The following is a 23504-nucleotide window of genomic DNA, read 5'->3' as shown; positions in this document are numbered from 1 at the left end:
TGTTTTTCTGTATTTAATGCTTTTAAGATGTCCAATGTTACTACTGTGAGTTATAATATAGAATCAAATGAATAAATGTTGTCCCAGACAATACATATTTCCACAAAAAGTTTTGGAAAAGCTGATTTTAAACCTTTGCTTTTATTTCAAAATCATGTCTTAATCATAATTCACACTAAGTGAAAATCCATCTGCATTCTTAAAGCAACAAACTTTGTGTGTAAGTCAGAACAGTGTCTCACTTTCATCACAGAAAGAATACTGTGTTTTACCGTGTTTCTGTCATTATGAAAAAGTAGCCAAATAAATAATTCAAAAAGTGTGCTGTCCTCCGAAACTCAATATGCAAAGTTAATTCAATATGTTAATTGTCTGGATAACAATGCCTACAAGTTCTGTTCTTCGTGTGTAAATGCTTGCCTTCTTGTATAAATAAGATTTATATTCCTATTAATAAACAGTTTAAAATTGTATATATTGTTATATGCAAATGTGTATTTATGCAATTTAATCACTCTGCTAAACAAATAATTCCCTCAACACTGTCGAACTATTTACTAAGTCTGCACTTCTATTAATCTTCTCATCGTTCCCACCACCCATCTCCTTCCACTTATGACTGTATGACTGTAATTTTGTTGCTTGTATCCTTACTGATGTTTCCTGATTGCTTATTTGTACCCTATGACTATCATTAAGTGTTGTACCTTATGATTCTTGACAAATGTATCTTTTCTTTTTATGTACACTGAAGCATATGCACCAAGACAAATTCCTTGTGTATCCAATCACACTTGGCCAATAAAAAATTCTATTCTATTCTAAGTTCATTTTTATTTTATTAATATGTAAAAATAATACTACCTGTTTATAATCAACCTACTTGTTGGCTCAGTAGCAAAAACAGGTTCTAAATCAGACCATAAATCTACCTAAACAGATTCCTGATGACCACATTTCTATGCAGTCTTCATAGTGCTGATATGGATTGGAAATGGTTTTTCATTGCATTCTTCCAGGAATTTTTTTCATACAATTTTATATAATTATAATTTTTAGCTTTTTAAATTGTCAATGGGTTTTAGTTTGAATGTTTTAAATTTTGGGCCAAAGTCATGAAATTCTTTTAAAAATTTTAAATTTTGTATTGGTATGTGTTTTAGTTCTGGCTGTGCACTGCCCTGAGTCCACGAGAAGAAGGGCGGTATACAAATGGAATAAAATAAAATAAATAAATAAATAAATAAAGAGAACCTTAGGATTGCATTTTGCCACATCATCTTTAGTTCTTAAATTACAGTAGATATATCCTTTAATAATCAACATCTGTGAATCTCTCCTGTTTGCTTTTAATATTCATGCTTCGACATTCACTTTATTTTATTGCTGACAGTCACAGAAAACTTTGTTGCCAGAGGAAACATAAGACACAAAACCTATCAATTTGTGGTGATTCCTACAAATCAAATTCAAATCTTTATTGTCAGTGCACAACATATGTACAATGATATTGGTTGAGCTCCCTCAGTGCATCCCCCCCCAACACAATACAACTCACAGTGAAGACAGAAAATCCCTAACCCAATAAATCATATTAACAAAACACCCAGTCCTATTGCACCAGTGTGAAATGTTACACATTGCGCCGGCCCTGCAGTCCATCATACTACATAGTTATGATGTTATTTCTCATTCAGGAGTCTGACAGCCCACAGATAAAAACTGTTCTTCAGCCTGTTTGTATGGCTGGCTATACTTCTATATCTCCTTCCCGATGGTAGGAGGGTAAAGAAGTGATGACCAGGGTGAGAGTCGTCGCTGAGAATTTTCCTCACTCTTCTAAGGCAACGAACCCTAGCGATCTCATTTAGTGGTATCAGGGGACAGCCCACGATGTTTTGTGCTGTGCTCACCACCCTCTGTAATGTTTTTCTATCCGTGGCTGTCAGACCAGCATGCCATACCGTGATGCAATAAGTGAGGATGCTTTCTATTGTGGACTGGTAAAAGGAGGTCATCAGTTGTTGTTCCACCCTGTTTTTATGCAAGACCCTAAGGAAATGGACCCTCTGTTGGGCTTTCCTGGCTACCTGGATTGTGTTGTTTTTCCAGGTGAGGACTTCGCTAAAATGGATTCCCAGGAATTTAAAGGAGGAAACTCTCTCTACACAGCCCCCCTCAATGTAAAGTGGGGCAGGTTCCTCTCTCATCCTCCGGAAGTCCAACACCATCTCCTTGATCTTGCTGATGTTCAGGTGCAGGTTGTTTTTTAAGCAACATGTGGATAGTTTTTGAACCTCCCCCCTGTACCCTGTTTCTTCTATTATCTATTATTACACAAATACAAATCCAATGAAGCAAATGCATTGCCAGCAGCGTATTTTATCAATGTATTGCCCAACTAGAAATTTATAAAAACAATTCTGGTCATTTTCACCATACTATCAAATCATATGCAACCAATCATTCATGTTTATAATGCTCTCCAGGCAAATTACCCTAGAGTATTTTAGGATTATACTGCCACATAGACCATTGATGGTTTCTCTACTGTAATTGGTAATAAGAAAACATAACATATTAAATCTCTGTCACTTAAAGTTACATATAGATGGTTAAATTGCAATCCATCTTTCTAGAAATGTAAAAGTCTCAAGAGACTAGTAAGATATTTGAATGTTTTAATTCAGTTTGCACTCACTAAAAGCTGGCAACTGACGTAGTACTTTATTTAATCAAATCTTATAATTGCTACTTGCAATTTTGGAGTATTTACAGAATATCCTGCAAATACCATGGGCTTAATTCTAATGCTTAGTTGTAATTAAACTATAAATGCTACTTAAGCATTCTAGCTTTTCTAAGATATCTGTATTTTCTATTTCTATTTTTTTCCAAGTAATCTAAGAATTCTGTATGAATTAATCTCATAATTCAACTATGACTAATTGCAAAGCTGGTAAATCATTTCTTTCAGTAAAAGTAGTCCAAAATGATATATACAGTAGTATAAATTATATAAACTTGTATAAACTTTATAATAACTCAATATTCAGTAATACATATATGAGAAAAAATTAAACCTCCCAAACCCAAATCAAACAACAAGAAATATATGAAATTGCTCAAGGTAGAGTAATAAGAGAAGTTGCTATGTTAATGGTTTATTTAAAAAAAAAAAACATGTCCTAAGTCAAAATGTTTATCTTGCTGAATTTTATCTTCCTCCTTACTAGAGCCAATATGCTTAGTTAGCCAACCAAAGGAAACGTTAAGGAGAATAGAAACTGCTCTATCCCCTTCAACTTGCTGCAATGTCCACCAACTCAGAAAAGACCTTTGAACAAGCAGGAATAGAAAGATGAACAGCAACAGGAACAGAGGACCAGACTGCCAAGCACCGGGTAAATCAGGAGGTTCAGGCAGTATAAAGTATAAAGATTTATTGCAAGCTTAAGAGCTGTACAAGAATCTGACCAACTAATGGTGAAAGGAAATGAGTGGGAAATAAGAGAGGCATTGAAGGTGGGCTGGACTTAGATCTCTTGTGGGCACAAAGGGACTCATCACTGATGATGTGTGTCAGTGTTCCAAGTAACACCCAAATGAAAGAAGACTCCCAGGCTTGAAGTTCCTCAAAGTTCCATTTTATTAGAGATGTCATTTGGCACATCTGGGAAAACCCAAATCTGAAAGCTTCCAGGTTTTCCCCACCCAAAGGAAAGTCCAAGTCCCTGCCCAGCATCCACATGTCCATCACATGGTCCAATCAAAGCACCATCGCAACTGGAGATGCCTCCCAGTTCCAGACCTCCAGGTGCATAGCAAGATGTCCTTGACTCCCTGAGAAAGGAATGTTACTGTGTTTCCCTGAAAATAAGACCCTGCCTTATATTTTTTTGAACCCTGAAATAAGTGCTTGGCCTTATTGCCATGCGCTCAAAAGCCCGATTGGGCTTATTATCAGGGGATGTCTTATTTTTGGGGAAACAGGGTATTATGACTATATATTACCCATGCTCCATACAATCCCCCTCCCAATTTCCCACAGTAGTAAATGTAGCAGGTCTGAAGGCCCAATGCAAAAGACTTCCAGGCCTGACGACGTGTTTAATCCCTCCCTCGGCTCAACCTAGTCATCTCCTACACAGACTCCATAGTTACAGGCCTTGACAATCACCTAATCATACTACCTTAGGCACTGATTCTGAATGATGCTTTCAAGTTTCATCATTATCCAGGAGCCACTAATAATCTGAGTTGTGAATACAACCATTTGGTTTAAAGTACAGGTAGTCCTCAACTTACGACCACAACAGAGCCCAGAATTTATGTTGCTGAGTGAGACATTTGTTAAGTGATTTTTGCCCCATTTTACAACTTTTCTTGCCACATTTGTTAAATGAATCATTGCAGTTGTTAAATTAGTAACACGGTTAAATGAATTTGGCTTCCCCATTGACGTTGCTTGTCAGAAGGTTGCAAATGATCACATGACCCTGGGACATGGCAACTGTCATAAATAGGAACAAGTTGTCAAGCATCCAAATGTAAATCACGTGACCATGGGGATGCTGCAAAGGCCTTAATTGTGAAAAATGGTTGTAAGTCACTTTTTTCTGTGGTATTGTAACTTTGAACGGTCACTAAATGAATTGTTGAAAGTTGAGGAGTACCTGTAATCTACTGTTATTTTACAATAGGTTAACATTAAATAATTTGATGAGATTTAACTGATTCTCATATTGTTCTTTATGTTCTTTATCTCATTGTAAGAACCAATAACCAATTCAGCATTCTTTACATTGATGAAAATCAGCAGTGGTAGATCAACAGCCCCCAACCTTTCGGGTACCAAGAACCAGTTCTGTGGAGAGAGGTTTTTCCACAGACCAGAGGGGGTGTGATTTTGCATGATGCCTACATCCCGTGGTTGGGGCTTCACTTGTTTGCACTGCCTGGTTGCTGGCATGCTATGGACCAGTGCCGATCCATGGTTGGGGACCCCTGTGCTAGATCACAGAATGCCTTATCTGCATCAACATTCTACCTTGTTGAATTCTTTTCTGTCTCTCTTTCTCTCTCTCTCTCCTGCAAATCCCTTAATTAATATACCTCTGAAATCATGAGGTATTTATTATTTCACCTGGAGTAACTATAAAAGACATGGGGAAAAAAATTAACAGGTACACCCACACCAAGAAGATGCTTTTGTCCTAACATGTAACAAACCCACAGGTAAATGTGCTCTATCTTTAATTAACATTAATTAATGTTAATTAATTAATTAATGAGTAACCTCAAAATAGATGAGTTTCAGAGGGATCCAAGTATTAAAGTTGCACATTATAGGCTCTCTTGATTTTGTGGATTATCATCTGTTTAAGGAACTGAGGGGTGGGTGGTATTTTTCAAAAGTGTGTCAACAGCAAGGTTTTATGTTGTCCTGTTTTCAAATGTCAAGAAATTTCATGATGACACTTCCTCAGGTGCAATTCTGATACAGTTCTTCCAGACAGAAATTAAAACTGAGGGGGTATGAAAAAATTATAAATGCTGAATTCAAAAACATCTGCTCTTACACTTTTCATGAAATACAAAAAACATTATATAAACACCTTTACAAAATCAACATGGAAGGACACCTCTTTGAATGGAGCTTGTTCAGACACAGCAGTATTAAGACTCTTCATGTCACTACCTAAGAATATCCATGGACAAGGTGTCACTTTACCCTGTCAAACCTGTTATTTGAAAGAGAAGGAAATCAGGTAGTTGATCTTAATAAAAGGCTGGTAAGAAACCATAGAACTATTGGAATTACCTCATTCCGTCACAAAAACAAACTTAAAGGAAGCCCTCGCAAGCTTTTTTTTAAATCAGCAACATCTAACAGGAATATATAGGATAGTAATCTTAAACCACAACATTATTACTAAATTGATTCCAGACTTTCTCTACATACAAAAGTGTTATTAAAGTGTCATTAAATTGTGTTATTATAGAATCAGTACAGTCTGATGAACAGAGCACTTGTGCTATTATGCATGAAGTACATAGCCAGCCCAATCAACTATAAAAATATGAAGTTATTTCTAGGGTCAAGGATTTCTGAATTTTTTTCCATGAAGGGCAAAGGAAGGGGAAGATAGAGCAGTTGGGGAAGTGATTCTTTGCTCAAACAGGAACAAGTTGACACCCACATAAACAGGATTTAGGATTTAAAACAAGGATTTAGACTGTTTATTCAGTGGAGATACACACTGAATATACACATATGTTTTCATACTTCAACTTTTGCCTTGCTTTTGAAAGATACAATGCAGGTAAAAAGTTGTTACAGTTGTTACCATGTCTTTTCAAAGATTATTATAAATTAAAATAGGAAGAGAACTATGTTCTGCTCAATAATGTTTTATAAACATATAAACCAGATAGATCCTTTATCAATGGTGAGTGTTTTCTGTCACTCTGTATTATGTACCATATACTGTATTTTTCGGAGTATAAGACGTACCTGAGTATAAGATGCAGCTTAGTTTTTGGGGAGGAAAATAGAGAAAAAAATCTGCCTACCAGGTAATTCATCTGGCTAGCGTCCTTAGTCTAGTCAGCACATTATTTTGTGCTGACCAGACTAAGTCTTCAGCACATTATTTTGCTGGCTTTTTATCCCCTGCTTGGGGATAAAAAACAGCTTCTAAAGCACAACTAAGAGGAAGCAGCAATGAGAAAAGCAGGCAAAGCACGGGGAGATCGCTTCACTTGGCTAGCGCCTAGTAAGGGCTGAAAAAAAGCTTCTAAAGCACAGCGGAGAGTCGAGTTGAGGGAGCAGGCAAAGCTGGGAAGATCACTTCACTCATTAGCGCCTTGTTAGGGCTGAAAAAAAGCTTCTGAAAAAGCTACATTCGGAGTATAAGACGCACCCAAATTTTCAGCCTCTTTTAGGAGGGAAAAAAGTGCATCTTATACTCTGAAAAATATGGTAACTTCAGGCAATTTGCTTTGCTCTTTTGAACTGGCACCTTTGAACTTAACATGCACAGTAGTAAGAAAGAATGCAATTTAGAATGTGTGTATTCATTCATTAAATCATGAATAGGTAGGTATTGGTCACCTTCAGCTTCAAAAGCTTATTGGGTGACTATGAATCACTTTCCCTTTGCCCAACTTACATCATGTGGCTGTTCCTATAGGGAAAAATAGGAAAAAGGAGAGGAATGTATGCTGCCCTGCTATCTTTGTACAAAAGTGAAATATAAATGTAACAAATATGTTAAATAACCATGTTGTACTATTGTTTCTTTTACATTTTACTGTCCTTACAATCTACAGTGATTAGCTTGAAATGCTAAATACAGGACCAAAAAGAAGCACATTAAGATCTCTGATCAGTGAAAAATAAATACTAAAACCCCTGCCACATGCCTGCTGATTGTCAACACCTCAGTTCTTCAGTCTTCACATATCTTCAGTAGAAAACTACCTCTCTTTGCAACTATAAATTTCAAGTAACTTTTATTAGGAATAAGGTGAACATTGATGATCAATGACAATGATTCATATATAATTGTGAACATAGTGTCAAGGAAAATAACCAAAGACAAATAGAAGAGGCAGTCCTTAACTTATGACTGCAACCCGGACCAGATTTCCTGTCATTATGGTTATAAGTCAAGGCACCCACATGACTAGACTCTCCAAATACATAGCAACTCCATGTTTGCTTTTTGTCACTATGTTCCAGTGATGTTTTCTCAGAATGGCAATGGTGATGGTGGATGATGGCTGGCTGGGGAATTCTGAGAGTTGAAATCCACAAGTCTTAAAGTTGCAAATGTTGAACACCCCTGCTTTAAACTGATAAATTCCTGGTTGAAGGAGAACATCAGTGCCTAAAAAATAGCACACACTCAGACACTATTCAAAACAACCCAGGAAATCAATCTGTTAAAAAAAATTCCCCATCTAACATTTCCACAATCAGAGAACTGCCCAACTCAAAATCTCCAGTCACCTCGAATAGAAAATCTTTTGTCTTTGTATCCTATCAGCTTTGCCTTCTGTTTCTAAAAGGCAGGAAAATATGCATGAACCTTTTAGATAAAGCCTTAGCAGCAAATCATGATTCTTTTAGGTTAAAGCCCTGAAATCCACAGTGTTTTTTAGTTATTCAAAAGAAATAAATTATCTGCTATTAAACTCATTGTATATGTTAAAACTGTACCCATCCTGTAATTCTTAAACAGTCTATCTTAACCTTGAAATAGAACAAGAAGTCTCTAGAAGGAAGCGGTGGAACTGTATTTCTCTTGTGTCAGGAGCTACATAACTCTCATATTTATATCATCTTTCCTATACCATTTATATTATGATCATTTCCCCATCATTCCCTTCTCATACTTTGTTAGGGTTAACTTATCTGTGATGAAAAAATCATGGTAACCATATGATAGTGTCAAAGAGTTTCGGTATCTCTTTGCTCTTATCTAATGGTTGCTTAGCCGGACATGAAGCCCCTGTATTTGGGAGGAAAACTCAAAATTTGGAGCCACATCATTAGGCATATACACCTTTGGGGGCATAATAAAATGCATGCCCTATTTCCATCTCCAAATCTTCTTCAGGAATACAACTTTCAAGAAATGCAATAAATTACTTTATATTATGAAATATTAAATGTGTTGAATTACTTTTTCCAATTTATCACTGTCCAGAAGGATTGGATTACATACCTCTAATCAATTGTAATTGTCATAGTAGATCAGAAAAAGAGAAAATACAAAGGGGTTGGTTTTTTTTTGAATGAAGTAAAAAAAAACTGTTTTTGAATTGAATGAATAGGGCTACTCAAAGGAACCCTAGCAGTGTGAATGGAAATAAAAATAAAAGCAATTAAACAATTTTGGACATCACCAACTCTCATGCTAATCCTGACATGAAACTGAAGACTGGGAATGTTGGAAAAAACATTTCAAGATTAGCATGAGCTAATGATGTCATATTAATAGAAGGTCTAGGTCCCAAGAAAAACATTAACACAGGAAGTAGTATATGCTGTGAGAATGCTGCAAATGATAAGGCTGCAAGTGTAGACGGTGTAACCATATTTAACCTATTTATGAGGCTTGTGATCTGGGAAATTGAATTTGGGTCTGTCACTGGGACCAGAGATTTACTCTTCTGAGCTTTCGGACTTATGCTGGTATCCATCTTCAGGGAATTTCTCTACTCAAATATGTGCTTTGGACTGTTCTCTGAGTCATGTTTATGTGGTGTCTTCCTTACTGTGATCTGTGTTTGATGATTGGTAGAATATCATCACTGCAAAAATTACAGAGGCATTACTTTGTTTCTGGAAAAATATTAAACCGAATTCTAATTTGAAAGATACAAGAGATACAACAAAATTAATGCACCAAGCTGGTTGCTGGACAGAAAAAAAATGAATTGGTTACAAGTTAAAACAGCAAAAAACAGAATAGCAAAATATTTAGTAAAGACAGTAGAATGGTTCAGCAAAGATATAGAAATGGAGAAATTTTAAGGCCTGCAAATGTTGGCAGAAAGGTAGTAAATAATAGTGTATTGCAAAGAATGAATATAAAAAGAAGTTGTACATAGGAACATCTATAATAGTATAATAGCATGCTTCTGCCCAATTTGTTACATGGAAGTGCAAGTTATTTATATCAAGAAAAAGAGTTATTTATCCATTCCAATTTAAACTACCTACATCAGCCAAGCCAGTATATACCTCTAACGAAGTGAACTGCATCTCACAAAAGCTTATGACTTTTAATAAAATTTGCTAGTCAGAAATGATGCTATAAGATTTCTCCTGATATTTGGCTATCATAGATTCACATGGCTCTCCTCCCAGAATTTTGAATATATGAAACAAGGGTGTCAAACTTGATTTCATTGAGGGCTGCATCTGTTGTGGCCTATCAGTGGCCTGTGCAGCTAGTAGCTGATTCCGACAGTGAGGAGGCTGGTGGTGCTGTGCCGGCAGCCTGTGCAGCTGGCACTCGAGTCAGACAATGAGGAGGCTAGAGAAGATGTGGTGTCAGAGGCAGAGATTCAGCCAGGGCCTTCAGAACCTCCAGAAGCTCCCTTAAGTGAAGAGGACGAAGAGGAGGAGCCTCTTCTCGATGCATGGGCCCGCAGAGCTGCCAAAAGGCAGGAGTGGTTCCTCAGAAGGAGGTCTCCTTGACAGTAAGGCTTGGGGCTAATTGGCCACTCCTTTAGCCTATTTAAGGACGACGACTGAGGCAATTTGCAGGGAACAACTTCGTTCACTCTCCTTCGCGTCCTGATCTTAGTTCTCTTATCAGGTTCCTGCAAATGGCTTCTAGGCTTTCTGCTAACCATAGTAAGATTACGATTATTTATTCTTTGGATTCTTGTAGGTTGTTAAGAAAATTAATTAACAGCCTTTATTTGAAAAAGACTGATTTAATTTAGTAAACTAAGGTTTGTACAGACTTTGTGTGTGCTGCGTTCTTTGGGGTCCGTAGCTGGGGCAGAACAGCATCAGGGTTGTGTTTGACCTTGGGAGGCTGGGGTGGGTGTGGCTGGGGTGGGTGTGGCCAGCTTGATGTCACTCATGTTGGGGGCACCTGTGGTGACCTGAGCGCTCTGTCAGCAAAAACGGGCCCCCGAGCTCTGTTTTCAGCTGGGACGGCCTCCTGCAACCCTCTGCCAGCGAAAACGCAACTCGCATGCAGCCCTCTTGAACTCCATTTTCGGTGGCAGAGGCACCGCAGGCCAGTCCTTTGCTGTTTCCAAGGCGGCCCTATGGGCCAGATCTAAGCACCCCATGGGCCTTGAGTTTGACACCTCTGGTATAGAACATAGCCTTTTAAAAGTACTTTTTGATCTTTTCTTTTCCTATATCATGATCTCCAATGCCAGGGACTATATTTCAAAAGACACAAACCATAAAAGGAATAAAATTATGTTTTGCTTATTCCAATGCCAGACACTATTTCCTTGGGAACACATTATAAAGAGTCTATATTTGAAGTATAATTTTTTTTTAAAAAAAATTGCATCAAGTTGAATTTCCAGGCCAAACTAGCATCTAATTATGGCCCAACAGCCAGCGTAATGTAGTAACACAGAGAGGAGTACTTTCGGCTTAACCCAAAACAATGTTAATCTTAACTGTTAGAATGATTGTTATGAAGTGTTTAAAATGTTAACATTTCATGAACTTTGAATGTGCAAAATGTGTTATCTCTCCCTAAGCAAACAGATTCCTAAAAAGAGATTCACCTGGTTTCACTTTCTAATCATGGCTGCTTGTAGTTCCCAGGGGAATAGAGCCTTTGATATTTTAGTACAATGCAGCTGTTCCAAATAAGCTAAGAATTAACCCCAAACTGACCTTTCCCCCTTCTAATCAAATGAGTGTCAAAGTAACCACAATACTGTAGGTCTCTTGTTAAATACAGATTAAAAACTGCATCTCATCTCAAGCGCAATCTTTCCCGTAATCCTGTACAGTATATTTGTTTTATGTATACTGTAGACGTGTCTAAATGGTTTACTTTTATCTTGTAGTTCAATGCAATTAACTTGTGTTAACTCATGTTTATCAAATTTGACAGACAGGAACAACACCACAGCAAGGGAGTTTTAGTTGGCAGAATACATTCCTTATTAAACCGGATTAAAGGACTATTGAATTTAACCTATCTCAATCATGTCTTGGGTTCAATAAACCCTGGTTATCATACCAAATTTCAGGGCACCTATCTAACATTCAAGATGGACTTTGATTCAAAATACTGTGTTTTTAATGTTTTTCAGTGATTGCAAATCAGGCAACAGATGGGGTACATGGTGCCAACCAGAGGTGGCCCAGGTCATTTTGTTGATTGAGGCTAAAACTAAAACCCCAACTATACACCATACTTCTAACACAGCTAAGAACTGACAGCTAGTTTAGGGCAGGGGTGGGCAAATGTGGCCCTTTTACAACCTGTGGACTTCAACTCCCAGAATTCCTGAGACAGCTATTTAAAAATTCCTGAGACAGCTATTTAAAACATTAAATATGGGTATTCCATATTTAAAACATTAAATATGGGTATTCTATCACATTGGACTTCTTAATATATTAGGAAAACTAAAACTGTTCTTTTATGAAGGAATATAAAGAGGCTGTTACAAATTACTACTTTTTAATTTTATCTACTACAGAACAACCCAAGTTAGAAAGGTCTCATTTTCTTTGTCCAACTAAGCAATAAATCAGACACAGGAAAAACACTTACCACTCAAATACATTGAGGGTGAAAACTTCCCTTGAGGAAGTAACATACCCTACTTCTATTGTTGCTTAGGAACCTCCAAAACTATTTCTATTGTTCAATTTAAATCAAGCACATTTTCACATAGTAACCTGTTCACCTCCAGCAAGTTAAAAAAAATTGCATTTTAAAAAATTTCTGAGTTTGCTTTTAAAAACAAGACTAAAGATCCCAGAAAAAGCTAAAGAATATTTGCTTAAGAAAGCAGCAATTGGCACAACTGTTTTACATGTAGAGCAAAATGTTATTCAATTTTTCAAGAAAAAAAACTGGATGCAGAATTTGAAGAATGTACCGTATTTAAAAAATGGGTTTTTTTAAAAAAAATATTTGCTTCGGATAATGCCTGATTTGTACTCCTGAGAAAACAAAAAGCCATTTCAGAGAGAAAGGCACCAGCTTGACAAAGCAGTAATATAATTAAACATTTGGAGACAAATAGGGAATGTAAAGAAAAAAAAACATGCCCAATCTTGCTAATGGCCTCCAGCTCTTACAAAGTAAAGAGTTTTCTATTCAGTTTACAACTAGATTTATGAGATTGTAAAAATTAAAGCAGCAGTTTGGAACTGGCAAGATGCTGGAACTCAGCTGACCTTGAGAAAAAAGTCACCATTTCTGTATTGGTCAGAAATAGTGTGGGGGAATCTCCATGATACAATTATTTTGATAGCAATCATGAGTGCAAAATAATCATCTTGACTGCAGGATTGCTGTTCCTTAACAAATTTGGTCCACATTACCATCGTTCCCATTGTTCAACTTTGCTTTTCTGCATAACTCAGGGAATACAAAGCATTCATGATCCAGAGATAAATTAAATCACTGCATTCTTATTTCTGTTTTCTTAATTACTCTACGGACGAAAGAAGAAAACACATGTGATCTTTTCAGAGGAGCAGAATTCTGTGGCCAGAATTAATTTACACTCATTTTAGAGTCCAGTCAACTAGGAGTCTCCAAAACATATATCAGCTGACCAACATCTGCTGCATTATGGGAACATTTATAATAAATGCCTTGGTAGTACAGAGGTCTAAAGCACCCTGTTATTAACATTAGCTGCCTGCAATTACTGCAGGTTGGAATCTCACCAGGCTCAAGGTTGACTCAGCCTTCCATCCTTTCTAAGGTAGGTAAATTGAGGACCCAGTTGTGGGGGCAATAAGCTGACTTTGTATAAATATACAAAAGTATGAAGGCTATTGCTTAGCACATTGTAAGCCGCCCTGAGTGTCCGGAGAAGGGCGGCATATAAATCAATTTTTTTAAAAAAAAATGCAAACTACAGATGAAGTATAGGCTGGTTCCCAGACACTGTATAATAGAAGTTCTCCATATGATTAAAATTCATCTACTATTCACCTATTCACATGGGGGGACACACTCTGGACTTGATTTTTGTCTCTGGTCAGTGGCAGAGTGATTTGGAAAGAGGGGATTTAGTCATCGAGCCCTTGTCATGGTCTGATCACTCCCTCCTTCGCATGGACTTTCGAACCGCTACACCTCGCCGCAGGGAGATGGAACCAACTAGGTGGTTCCATCCCAGGTGCCTGACGGACCCAGATAGGTTCCTGACGGAGCTTGGGCCATTCCCTGAGACTCTGGCTCACGGCGCTACTGAAGAGCTGGTGGCAGCCTGGGATAGGGCGGCCACCAGAGCTTTGGATCGTGTCATGCCTTTGCGGCCTCTGACCCGGTGCCGATCTCAACTGGCTCCCTGGTTCTCCGAGGAGCTGAGAGAGATGAAGCGCCAGAAAAGATGCCTGGAGAGTGACTGGAGGGCCAGTCGCTCCGAATCTGACCGAACACCGGTGAGGTCTCATATTAAGATCTACCTAGTGGCGATAAAAGCGGCAAAATTTAACTATTTTTCCGCTCTTATCGGGTCTTCAGAGAACCGCCCAGCAGCCCTGTTTAGGGTGACCTGCTCCCTCCTTCATCTGGGAGCAAGAGAAGACCCCTTGCAGGGCAGGGCTGAGGATTTTGTGCAATTCCTGCATGACAAAATCACTCAGATTCGGGAAGGTCTGGACTCTGATTGGGTAGATCCGGATGGAGTGATGGAGGGGAACCTTGAGAATGTTATCTGGGAAGGGTTTGACCCTGTGACTCCCAAGGACGTGGACAGGATTCTGGGGAGGCTTAGCGCTGCCACATGTTTATTGGATCCGTGTCCCTCCTGGTTGGTGCTGGCCTCCTGGGAGGTTACGCGAGGCTGGCTCCAGGGGATTATTAATGCTTCTTTGAGTGAGGGTTACTTCCCCGCCTCTTTGAAAGAGGCGGTGGTGAGGCCTCTCCTCAAGAAGCCTTCCCTGGACCTGGCTGTATTAGCAAATTATCGCCCAGTCTCCAACCTTCACTTCGTGGCAAAGGTTGTTGAGAGTGTGGTGGTGCGACAACTGCCCCAGTACCTGGATGAAGCCAATTATGTAGACCCGTTCCAGTTGGGCTTCAGGCCAAGGCACAGCACGGAAATGGCATTGGTCACATTGGTTGATGATCTCTGGAGGACTCGGGACGGGGTTGCTCCTCTGTCCTGATCTCTCAGCGGCTTTTTATTTATTTATTTTATTTTATTTCCAATTTATATATCGCCCTTCTCCCTGAGGACTCAGGGCGGTGTACAGCCAAAATAAGAACATAAATACAAATATTAAAAAACAGTTAAAAATATATATAAATTTGGCCCAGAAGTTAAGAAATCACAAACCGATTAAAACAATTTAAAAAAATTCTTCTCAAGCCAGCCCGGCTTGCTGGAAAAAATGGGTTTTAAGGGCACGACGGAAGGCACTGAGGTCATGGATTCTCCTTATCTCTGGGGGCAACTGATTCCAGAGGGTACGTGCCCCCACAGAGAAGGCTCTCCCCCTGGGGGTCACCAGCCTACATTGTTTGGCTGATGGCACCCTGAGGAGGCCCTCTCTGTGGGAGCGCACGGGTCGATGGGAGGTCGTTGGTAGCAGCAGACGGTCTCGCAGATAGCTAGGCCCTATGCCATGGAGCGCTTTAAAGGTGATGACCAACACCTTGAAGCGCACCTGGAAGACCACCGGGAGCCAGTGCAGCTCACGCAGGAGCGGTGTTACATGGGAGCGCCATGTTGCTCCCATCACTTCCCGCGCTGCTGCATTCTGAACCAGCTGGAGCCTCCAGGTGCTCTTCAAGGGGAGCCCCATGTAGAGAGCGTTGCAGTAGTCAAGGCGAGAGGTGACGAGGGCGTGAGTGACTGTGCACAGGGAATCCCGATCGAGAAAGGGCCGTAACTGGTGAATCAGGCGAACCTGACAAAAGGTCCCCCTGGTTACAGCCGTCAGATGTTCCTCCAAGGACAGCTGCATATCCAGGAGGACTCCCAGATTGCGAGCTCTTTCAGTGGGGGCCAAAGACTCGCCCCCAATAGTCAGTGATGGAGTCAACTGACTATATCGGGATGCCGGGAGCCACAGCCACTCTGTCTTGGAAGGGTTGAGCTTGAGCTTGTTCCTCCTCATCCAGATCCGCAGAGCCTACAGGCACTGGGACATCACTTCAAGGGCATCGTTGGGGTGGCCTGGGGTGGAGATGTACAGCTGGGTGTCATCAGCATACTGATGGTATCTCACCCCGAAGCCACGGATGATCTCGCCCAGCGGCTTCACATAAATGTTGAACAGAAGGGGCGAGAGGACCGATCCCTGTGGCACTCCACAGATGAGAGGCCTCAAGGTCGACCTCTGCCCCCCTGCCAACACAAACTGTGACCGGTCGGAGAGAAAGGAGGAGAACCACCGCAACACGGTGCCTCCCACCCCCAACTCTTCCAGCCGGTGCAGCATGATACCATGGTCGATGGTATCAAAAGCCTCTGAGAGATCTAACAGGACCAGAACAGAGGAGCAACCCCTATCCCGGGCCCTCCAGAGATCATCAACCAATGCGACCAATGCCGTTTCCGTGCTGTGCCCAGACCTGAAACCCGACTGGAACAGATCTAGATAAGATGTTTCCTCCAGGAATTGTGGAAACTGTCGCACGACCACACTCTCAACAACCTTCGCCAGAAAGGGACGCAACTGGTGCATCAGGCGAACCCGATAGAAAGCTCCCCTGGCCACGGCCATCATGTGATCTTCCAAAGACAGCCGTGCATCCAGGAGAATACCCAAGTTGCGAGCCCTCTCTGAAGTCTTGGAGGGGTTGAGTTTTGAGCCTGTTTCTCCCCATCCAGATCCGCATGGCCTCCAGGCACAGGGACATCACGTCAAGGGCATCATTGGGGTGGTCAGGGGTGGAGATGTATGTGGAGTGTTGTCAGCGTACTGATGGAATCTCACCCCGAAACCACGGATGATCTCGCCCAGCGGCTTCACATAAATGTTGAACAGAAGGAGCGAGAGGACTGACTCTTGCGGCATCCCACATACAAGGTGCCTCGGGGTCGACCTCTGCCCCCCTGCCAACACAAACTGCACATGGTCGGAGAGGAAGGAGGAGAACCACCGCAACACAATGCCCCCCACTCCCAACCCCTCCAATCGTCACAGCATGATACCATGATCGATGGTACTGAGTTTAAAGCACTCCATGGCTTAGGACCGGGGTACATATGAAACCGCCTTCTGCCATCAACAACCTCCCACTGGCCAATATGCTCCCACAGAGAGGGGCTCCTCAGGGTGCCGTCGGCCAAACAATGCCGACTGGTGACACCCAGGGGGAGAGCCTTCTCTGTGGGGGCACCAGCCCTTTGGAATGAGCTGCCCCTAGAGCTTCGTCTTAGCCCCGACCTGCGTACTTTTCGCCACGTCCTTTAAGACCCTTCTGTTTCAGCAAGCCGGACTGGCTTAATATGAATTTTAAATGGGCGTATGTGTGTTTTAATTTGAGGGCCAAATTTTATATATTTGATTTTAATTGGTTTTAAATTTTATAAATTTATGTGTTTTAATATGGCTGTACACTGCCCTGAGTCCCCTGGGAGAAGGGCGGTATAGAAATCTAATAAACTTTCAAACTTTCAAACTATTGCCATGGATATTTAGAAATTAACTCTTCAACCTGTCACCTACTATATATATATTGTTATTATTTATTACCAGCTCTGATCAACTGCTTTAAAAGTTTGTTTTAAAAGCATTCTTACAATTATATTTTCAAACACTATATTCAACTTATATTCTTTTAATTATGATTTTTTTTTTAACTAATGAAGAAATCAGTAGAAATTTTACAGGGCAAGAAAATACGAATTTTAATACAACTGAGTTTAGCATACATTGCCTTTCTTGATTACCATTCTTCTGCAGAATATGATATTCAATAGTGTAAAAAATTTACTTTGCCAAAATGTACTGGAAATTCAGAATATGGAAGCTTCCAAGTTAGCTGGCTGCAGAACTACATCTCCAAATATGTGAATTTAATGAAAAAAGCAAAGATACATTTGAATCATGTTTAACTCTGAATGTCTGAATACATCCATGGAGATTTCTAGACAATATCAAAATAGCTTGTTACTGCCTTCTTTGTGATTTTTTTCAACTTTTACTCCTATCTTACAGTTTCTCATCCAAACACAAGCCAGTCAGACCTTATTTAGAATCCAGAATTAGAGAACGTCCATCAGATTTAAAATTAAGCATGTGCATATTAATTATCAGTAAAGTAGCATAAAACTAATGTGCAATATTTTTGGATAGTAGAATCCATTTTAATTTTGTTAATAATTCACCTTAAATTAAAATCAGAAAAATAAAATCAATTGGATTTGAGCAATATTATGCTTCAAATTTTGATTCCAATCTTCTCTTATATTCAATGACAGCTTTAGGGCCATCATCCATCTCTATCAATGTACAGAAAAGTTGTAATGGAACACGTGGATGATCTTGAGGGATGACGGGAAGAGATGCTTGCTACAAAACAATTAGATGTGTGAGGGAGGAGTCCCCATTGGCTTAACGGTCATAGAAAGAAACTTAGACCTGCCCTTATGGATCAAGCAATTAAAAGAGATGATGGGATGTTTGTGCTTTCAGTCTTGCAAGATTCTGTTAATGTAGCTTTACAATAAAGTTTTAATTAACTCATCTAGTCAGTTTCCTGTCTGGTTTATCTGCAAGGGCTGACAAGATTACAGGAAGTCTTTTTATAGGCTGCAATTTTGAATAGAGAGAATATTCTTGAAAGTTAAAATTATACCACCTTTTAGTACTCATATTCTGATCATTCTGGTAACAGACTTATCAAGACTTTATATAGAAATACATTTTATAAGTTGAAACAAAGTAAAAATTACAAATTAGCTCATTATAGTTTACTAAATTATATTTCATTCAGATAATACAGAAATCACGATTTCCTCACCAATTTAAGCTTGAGTGTTAGCGCTGATGAAATAACGGTAGATTTTGTTATAGCAATTAATCACCTGATCAATCTGAAACTAAATATACACTGCTGGATAATTTGAGTGGTATGAGCTTAAGACTGTTCAACCATAAAATAATGTTCAAGTTCTAGATGTGCTCATCCAGGTGAATAGTAAATGTTAGATATGGACCAGTGATTTGCTCTTGCTAATAATAACATATAATTATGATACTTTATTTAACTTTAAACTGCCAATGCCACCTCCATACAGAGGAATTTAGTTATGCAGGTTCTATTTTAGATTTGACCTTAGGGTTTTTCATTAAAAAAAATTAATAGTTATCAATTTTATATAATTTCACATGACTTTTACCAAAAAAAGGCTGACATTACTTATACTATAAAAGTTTGGACCAGTTGAGCTACACACACGTTATACAATCTAAAAACATACAGGAAACCTTCAATTCACATTTTAATCTGCTACTGATATGTGCTTTCCATGTAATCATTTCAGTCTAAATCAAGTTACATAATGACTTAACTAAGAAGTCAAAAGAAATAATTAGTCTATGGCTCAACAATGGATGCTCTGATAGACTATTCTTGGATTTTAGTAAGCTAAAGTATCAATGTTCTAGATAGGCTTTACATGAAAAACAGACTTTGAAAAGATTTTACTGCAGCAAATTCACATCCCAAAGTTGCTTTTCAAAATGCAACTGGACTTTCTTGGGGGGGGTTCCCCTCCCTTGAAAATGTTTAGCTTTTTATCCAAGAAGTTTCTTTAGTTCCTTTTTCTTCCAAGGAAAAAAACTCCAAGAATGTCCAGTAATACAGATTACAGTGAATTTGCTGCATCTCTATAGAGATTCTCAATCATCCAGGTCATGGATGTCCCAAAGGTAATTTTCTTGGGTGATTGAGAATCTCCATAGACATGCAGCAGATTCACTGTAATCTGTATTATTGTCTAAAACTAGTCAATGGACATTATCTACCTCAAATCATTCTGGTGATAGAAGCAAATGTCTGCACTTTTATAGGGCTCAGTATTTTTCTTAACACGTTTCAAGGATCAGAACATTAATTGAAAATTTCAGCAAACACAGTTTCCTCCAGTCTTTTCTTTTCACAAAATGTTTTATAGTATTTTTCTGGCAGATGGTATTACAGATAAATACATGTACATATGTATACCTGGTAATAGGTTTTGATGTTCCTGACCAAAATAGTGAGGTTTTGAATCCGTAGGTTTACATCATTGTTGACATGCTCATTGAAGCGTTGGTTGGTTGGCTGTGCATCTCTATAAGAAAAAGATTAGTATTTAGAAGAGTTACACCAATTTGAAAATTAAAGAGTTTAAATAAAATATTATTAAAACATTTGCCGACTTAAACTTCTTTACAGTAACCTGATGCTCAAAACTTCTAGGAAGGTTAAGAGAATGGAGTGATAGAATTCTTGTTAAGGAGATAAAGCTCATGGGTCTTATCCACTTCCTCCAACTAGTACACATATGCAATTGGAGAACTTGGACATCCAACCTTAAATATGCTACAATATAACTCCTGTGCTGTCCAAGAGTTCTCAGAGTTGTAGTCTGATATTTCTGAAAGATATCAATGTTGTAGCAGGCACTGAATGGTGATACTTCAGAAATGTTAGTGTAATGTAGTCTAGTCTTTTTCTCAGTGTGGTAGTTTCACTGTGTACATAGTATATGTACTACTTCCCAAACTAATTCACAGTTCTGGCATTCCCTGGTGATCTCCCATCCAAATATTAAAACAGGCCCAACTTTTCATGGTTTCTGAAGTCACAAGGCTGACACAATCTTCTTCCCTGTGTACTTATTTCACTACATATACTGAGTTTTCATTGATAGGGTATCATTTTAAAACTCAATTTTCCATCTCCGCACTATAAATCGTACAAGTTGTATAATTAATTATATATCCTGTATGTATTTTGGCTCATGTATCATTCACATTAGGCTGCAGCTTTCATCTAGACCAGTTATTTCTCAACCTTTGGGGAGTTTGAGACGTATGGACTTCAAGGTCACACAGCTGGATTTTGCCAGGATTCGGTAACATTGTCTAGATAGTGAATTAATGATAGTGAATAGTATCAATATAGTCTGCAGATGAAAGAATGTGATTTTTAAAAATAATCAAACTAGTAATCACTTAGCAAGCAATAGTGGTGCTTATTGTCCACTTTTAGAAATGACTGAAGAGCTAGTTCACACCAGTCTGAACGTAACTTCTTAGATCAATGTTTCTCAACCTTGGCCACTTTAAGATGGGTGGACTTCAACTCCCAGAATCTTAAAATGGCCAAGGTTGCAAAATACTGTCCTATATCATCCCACTATATTAACATATAGATCAGGTAAAGTGACATCTTTGTTATATCTAATTATATTTACAATGGACAAAACCTAATCACAATAGTAGTTAAGTAATAAAGCTTAAGAGCAATTTGTATAATAATGACAGACATTCACTTTGAATAGGGCTTGTTTTAACCTAAACCACCTTTTCTAACATATTTGGACGTTTCATTCAATAGTTAGAATGCTAGACTTTGACTGTGAAGATCCAAGTTGAAATCCTCAAACAGCTACAAAATTCACTTAATGACTGTAATCTCTTTTATTCCAAACTGTTCCATTTTTTTTTAATTTGATTTATATGCTGCCCTTCTCCGGAGACTCAGGGTGGCTTACAATGCGTTAAGCAATAGCCTTCATACTTTTGTATATTTTATACAAAGTCAGCTTATTGCCCCCACAAACTGGGTCCTCATTTCACCTACCTTAGAAAGGATGGAAGGCTGAGTCAACCTTGAGCCTTGGAGAGATTCGAACCAGCAGAAATTGCAGGCAGCTGTGTTAATAACAGGGTGCGTAGACCACTGTACTATCAAGGCTCTTATTATTGTAATAAGAGAGAAGATGGGGTATAAATGCAAGAAAAAAAATACTTAATCACAGACTTTCTTGTTATAAGCCACTCACCAAGTTTATTGACTAAAGTATATGAGATTCAAGTTACTATTTAGTTGCTAATATATTAAAATATATATTATTTTATATTATGCCCCAAAATAAGACATACCCTGATAATAAGCCCAATTGTGCTTTTGAGTGCATGGCAATAAGGCCAAACATTTATTTCAGGGTTCAAAAAAATATAAGAGAGGGTCTTACTTTCGGGAAAACACAGTGATAATATAAAAAATATTCACAAACCTTACAAAAGTTCAGCCTTGGACAAATATAAGCAAACTAAGCACAAATAATTCAGAGACAATTTCCATGATGATGGGGAAAGAAATGCTGTTGCAACCACAGTGGCTACATCAATGGTGAGGCTGGAGACCTGCCCAGAGCTGGCAGCAATAGGACTTTTTCCTGCCCTGCCTCAGGCCACTGTCTTAACAGGAGGCATTAAGTATGCAGACAAGTGAGGAAGGCAGCCATTCACTAACAAAAGAAAAGCTGTAATTAAGAGACGTTTAATGCAATTCATCCGCATGACAGAAATCAAACTAAAAATAATAATTTAAAGAATTGTAGGAAGTGATGGCAAAAGCAGGTGCCTCAGGCTTTCAAAAGATGTCTGGAAAAGATTACTACTTAAAACTTTGGAATCTAGATTGTTAAAGCAGCTTCTCTGCAAAAGATACAACTTGGCTGCGAAGCAGCAAAATTGACTGTCAACCAAAATTTGTAACTCCTCTTTTCTCTCAGAGACCTCAGCTTTATTACATCCTAGCCAAAAGGACTGCCATATCTGGCAGTGAAATGGAAGAACAGAGGTGTTATGGGCAATGTAAGATATGGAACAAGGAGTAGTTTATACACCTGCTGTTTCTCTTATCATCCGCCATGCCAAAACAATCAACCTTTGAAAAAGGGAGAAAGACTTCCTTCATACTGTTATATCAACTAGGAAAGCATTAGATACAGAAGGAAAAGTAGCATTCTGGGCAACCTGACAGCTAAGGCTATATTATCTCTTTTCTATTGCCAGGCAATGGAAAAAGTGGCTTGATTCTATCCCAAATGCTGGAGTTTGCTTCTCTGCTCCGAGAAGCAAGGGTCTGCCACTCATTAATATCAACATTCCTAAACATTTGGCTCATGGAGTATTTTGTACCGCTTGGCATTATATGAGCTCGAGCTGGGGCCTGCCCATACCAGCACTCCTCCTCCTCCTCCTCCCTCTAGCTTTAGGGTGAGAAGTATGGCTCCATACCCAGGTGGGACAGATTAAAGCTGTAGGAAGGAGTTGCACTATGCAATCAGAGAAAGGTTAAGACTTTTATTGACACTTTTGCTTTGATGGCCCCTTCTCTCCATAAAAATAACAATATATTAAAATGTGTATTTCATATGATTTTATTTAAAACATTTGCATAGCTACCCAACTTAAATCAAACTCTGGCTAGCTTACAATCAAGAATATAACTCAAAATAAAAACCAAAAATCAATAACAAAAAAAAAAAAAAGCAAAACAAAAATTCTGGCAATATAGCCATACCTCCCAGAGACAATGAACATTCTCTCCTACTCTAACCCTATCCCCGTGATGGTGAACCTATCGCACACGTGCCAGAGGTGGCACGCAGAGTCCTCTCTGTGGGCACGCACGGTGTCTCCAGCTGCTCTTCTGGTTTCCGCCGTGCATCTTCGCAAGTGCCAGAGCACCAAAAAACGGGCCATTTTGGGGCCGTTTTCCGTGCTGTTTTTCAGGCTGTTTTTTTTGGGGGGGGTGTCTGTTTTCAGCTTGAAAAATGGGCTGAAAAAC

The 23504-nt window shown here is 39.0% G+C and overlaps 1 protein-coding gene across 3 annotated transcripts in view; it reads right to left on the bottom strand.

The window, feature by feature from the left end:
• The window catches only part of CCDC88C (coiled-coil and HOOK domain protein 88C), a 95618-nt gene that overhangs the window by 53541 nt on the left and 18573 nt on the right, over nucleotides 1-23504 (bottom strand). For all 3 annotated transcript variants that reach the window (XM_034418332.3, XM_034418333.3, XM_087872932.1), the window contains exon 3: nucleotides 19881-19989. In XM_034418332.3, coding sequence (XP_034274223.2) covers nucleotides 19881-19989 — 109 coding nt within the window. The remainder of the gene's footprint in view (nucleotides 1-19880; nucleotides 19990-23504) is intronic.

The sequence above is a fragment of the Pantherophis guttatus genome, chromosome 1, assembly GCF_059756535.1.
Source record: "Pantherophis guttatus breed Tessera chromosome 1, ASM5975653v1, whole genome shotgun sequence".
NCBI lineage: Eukaryota > Metazoa > Chordata > Lepidosauria > Squamata > Colubridae > Pantherophis > Pantherophis guttatus.
Note: the sequence above shows the minus strand (reverse complement) of the source record. Positions and strands in the feature narration are given on the sequence as shown.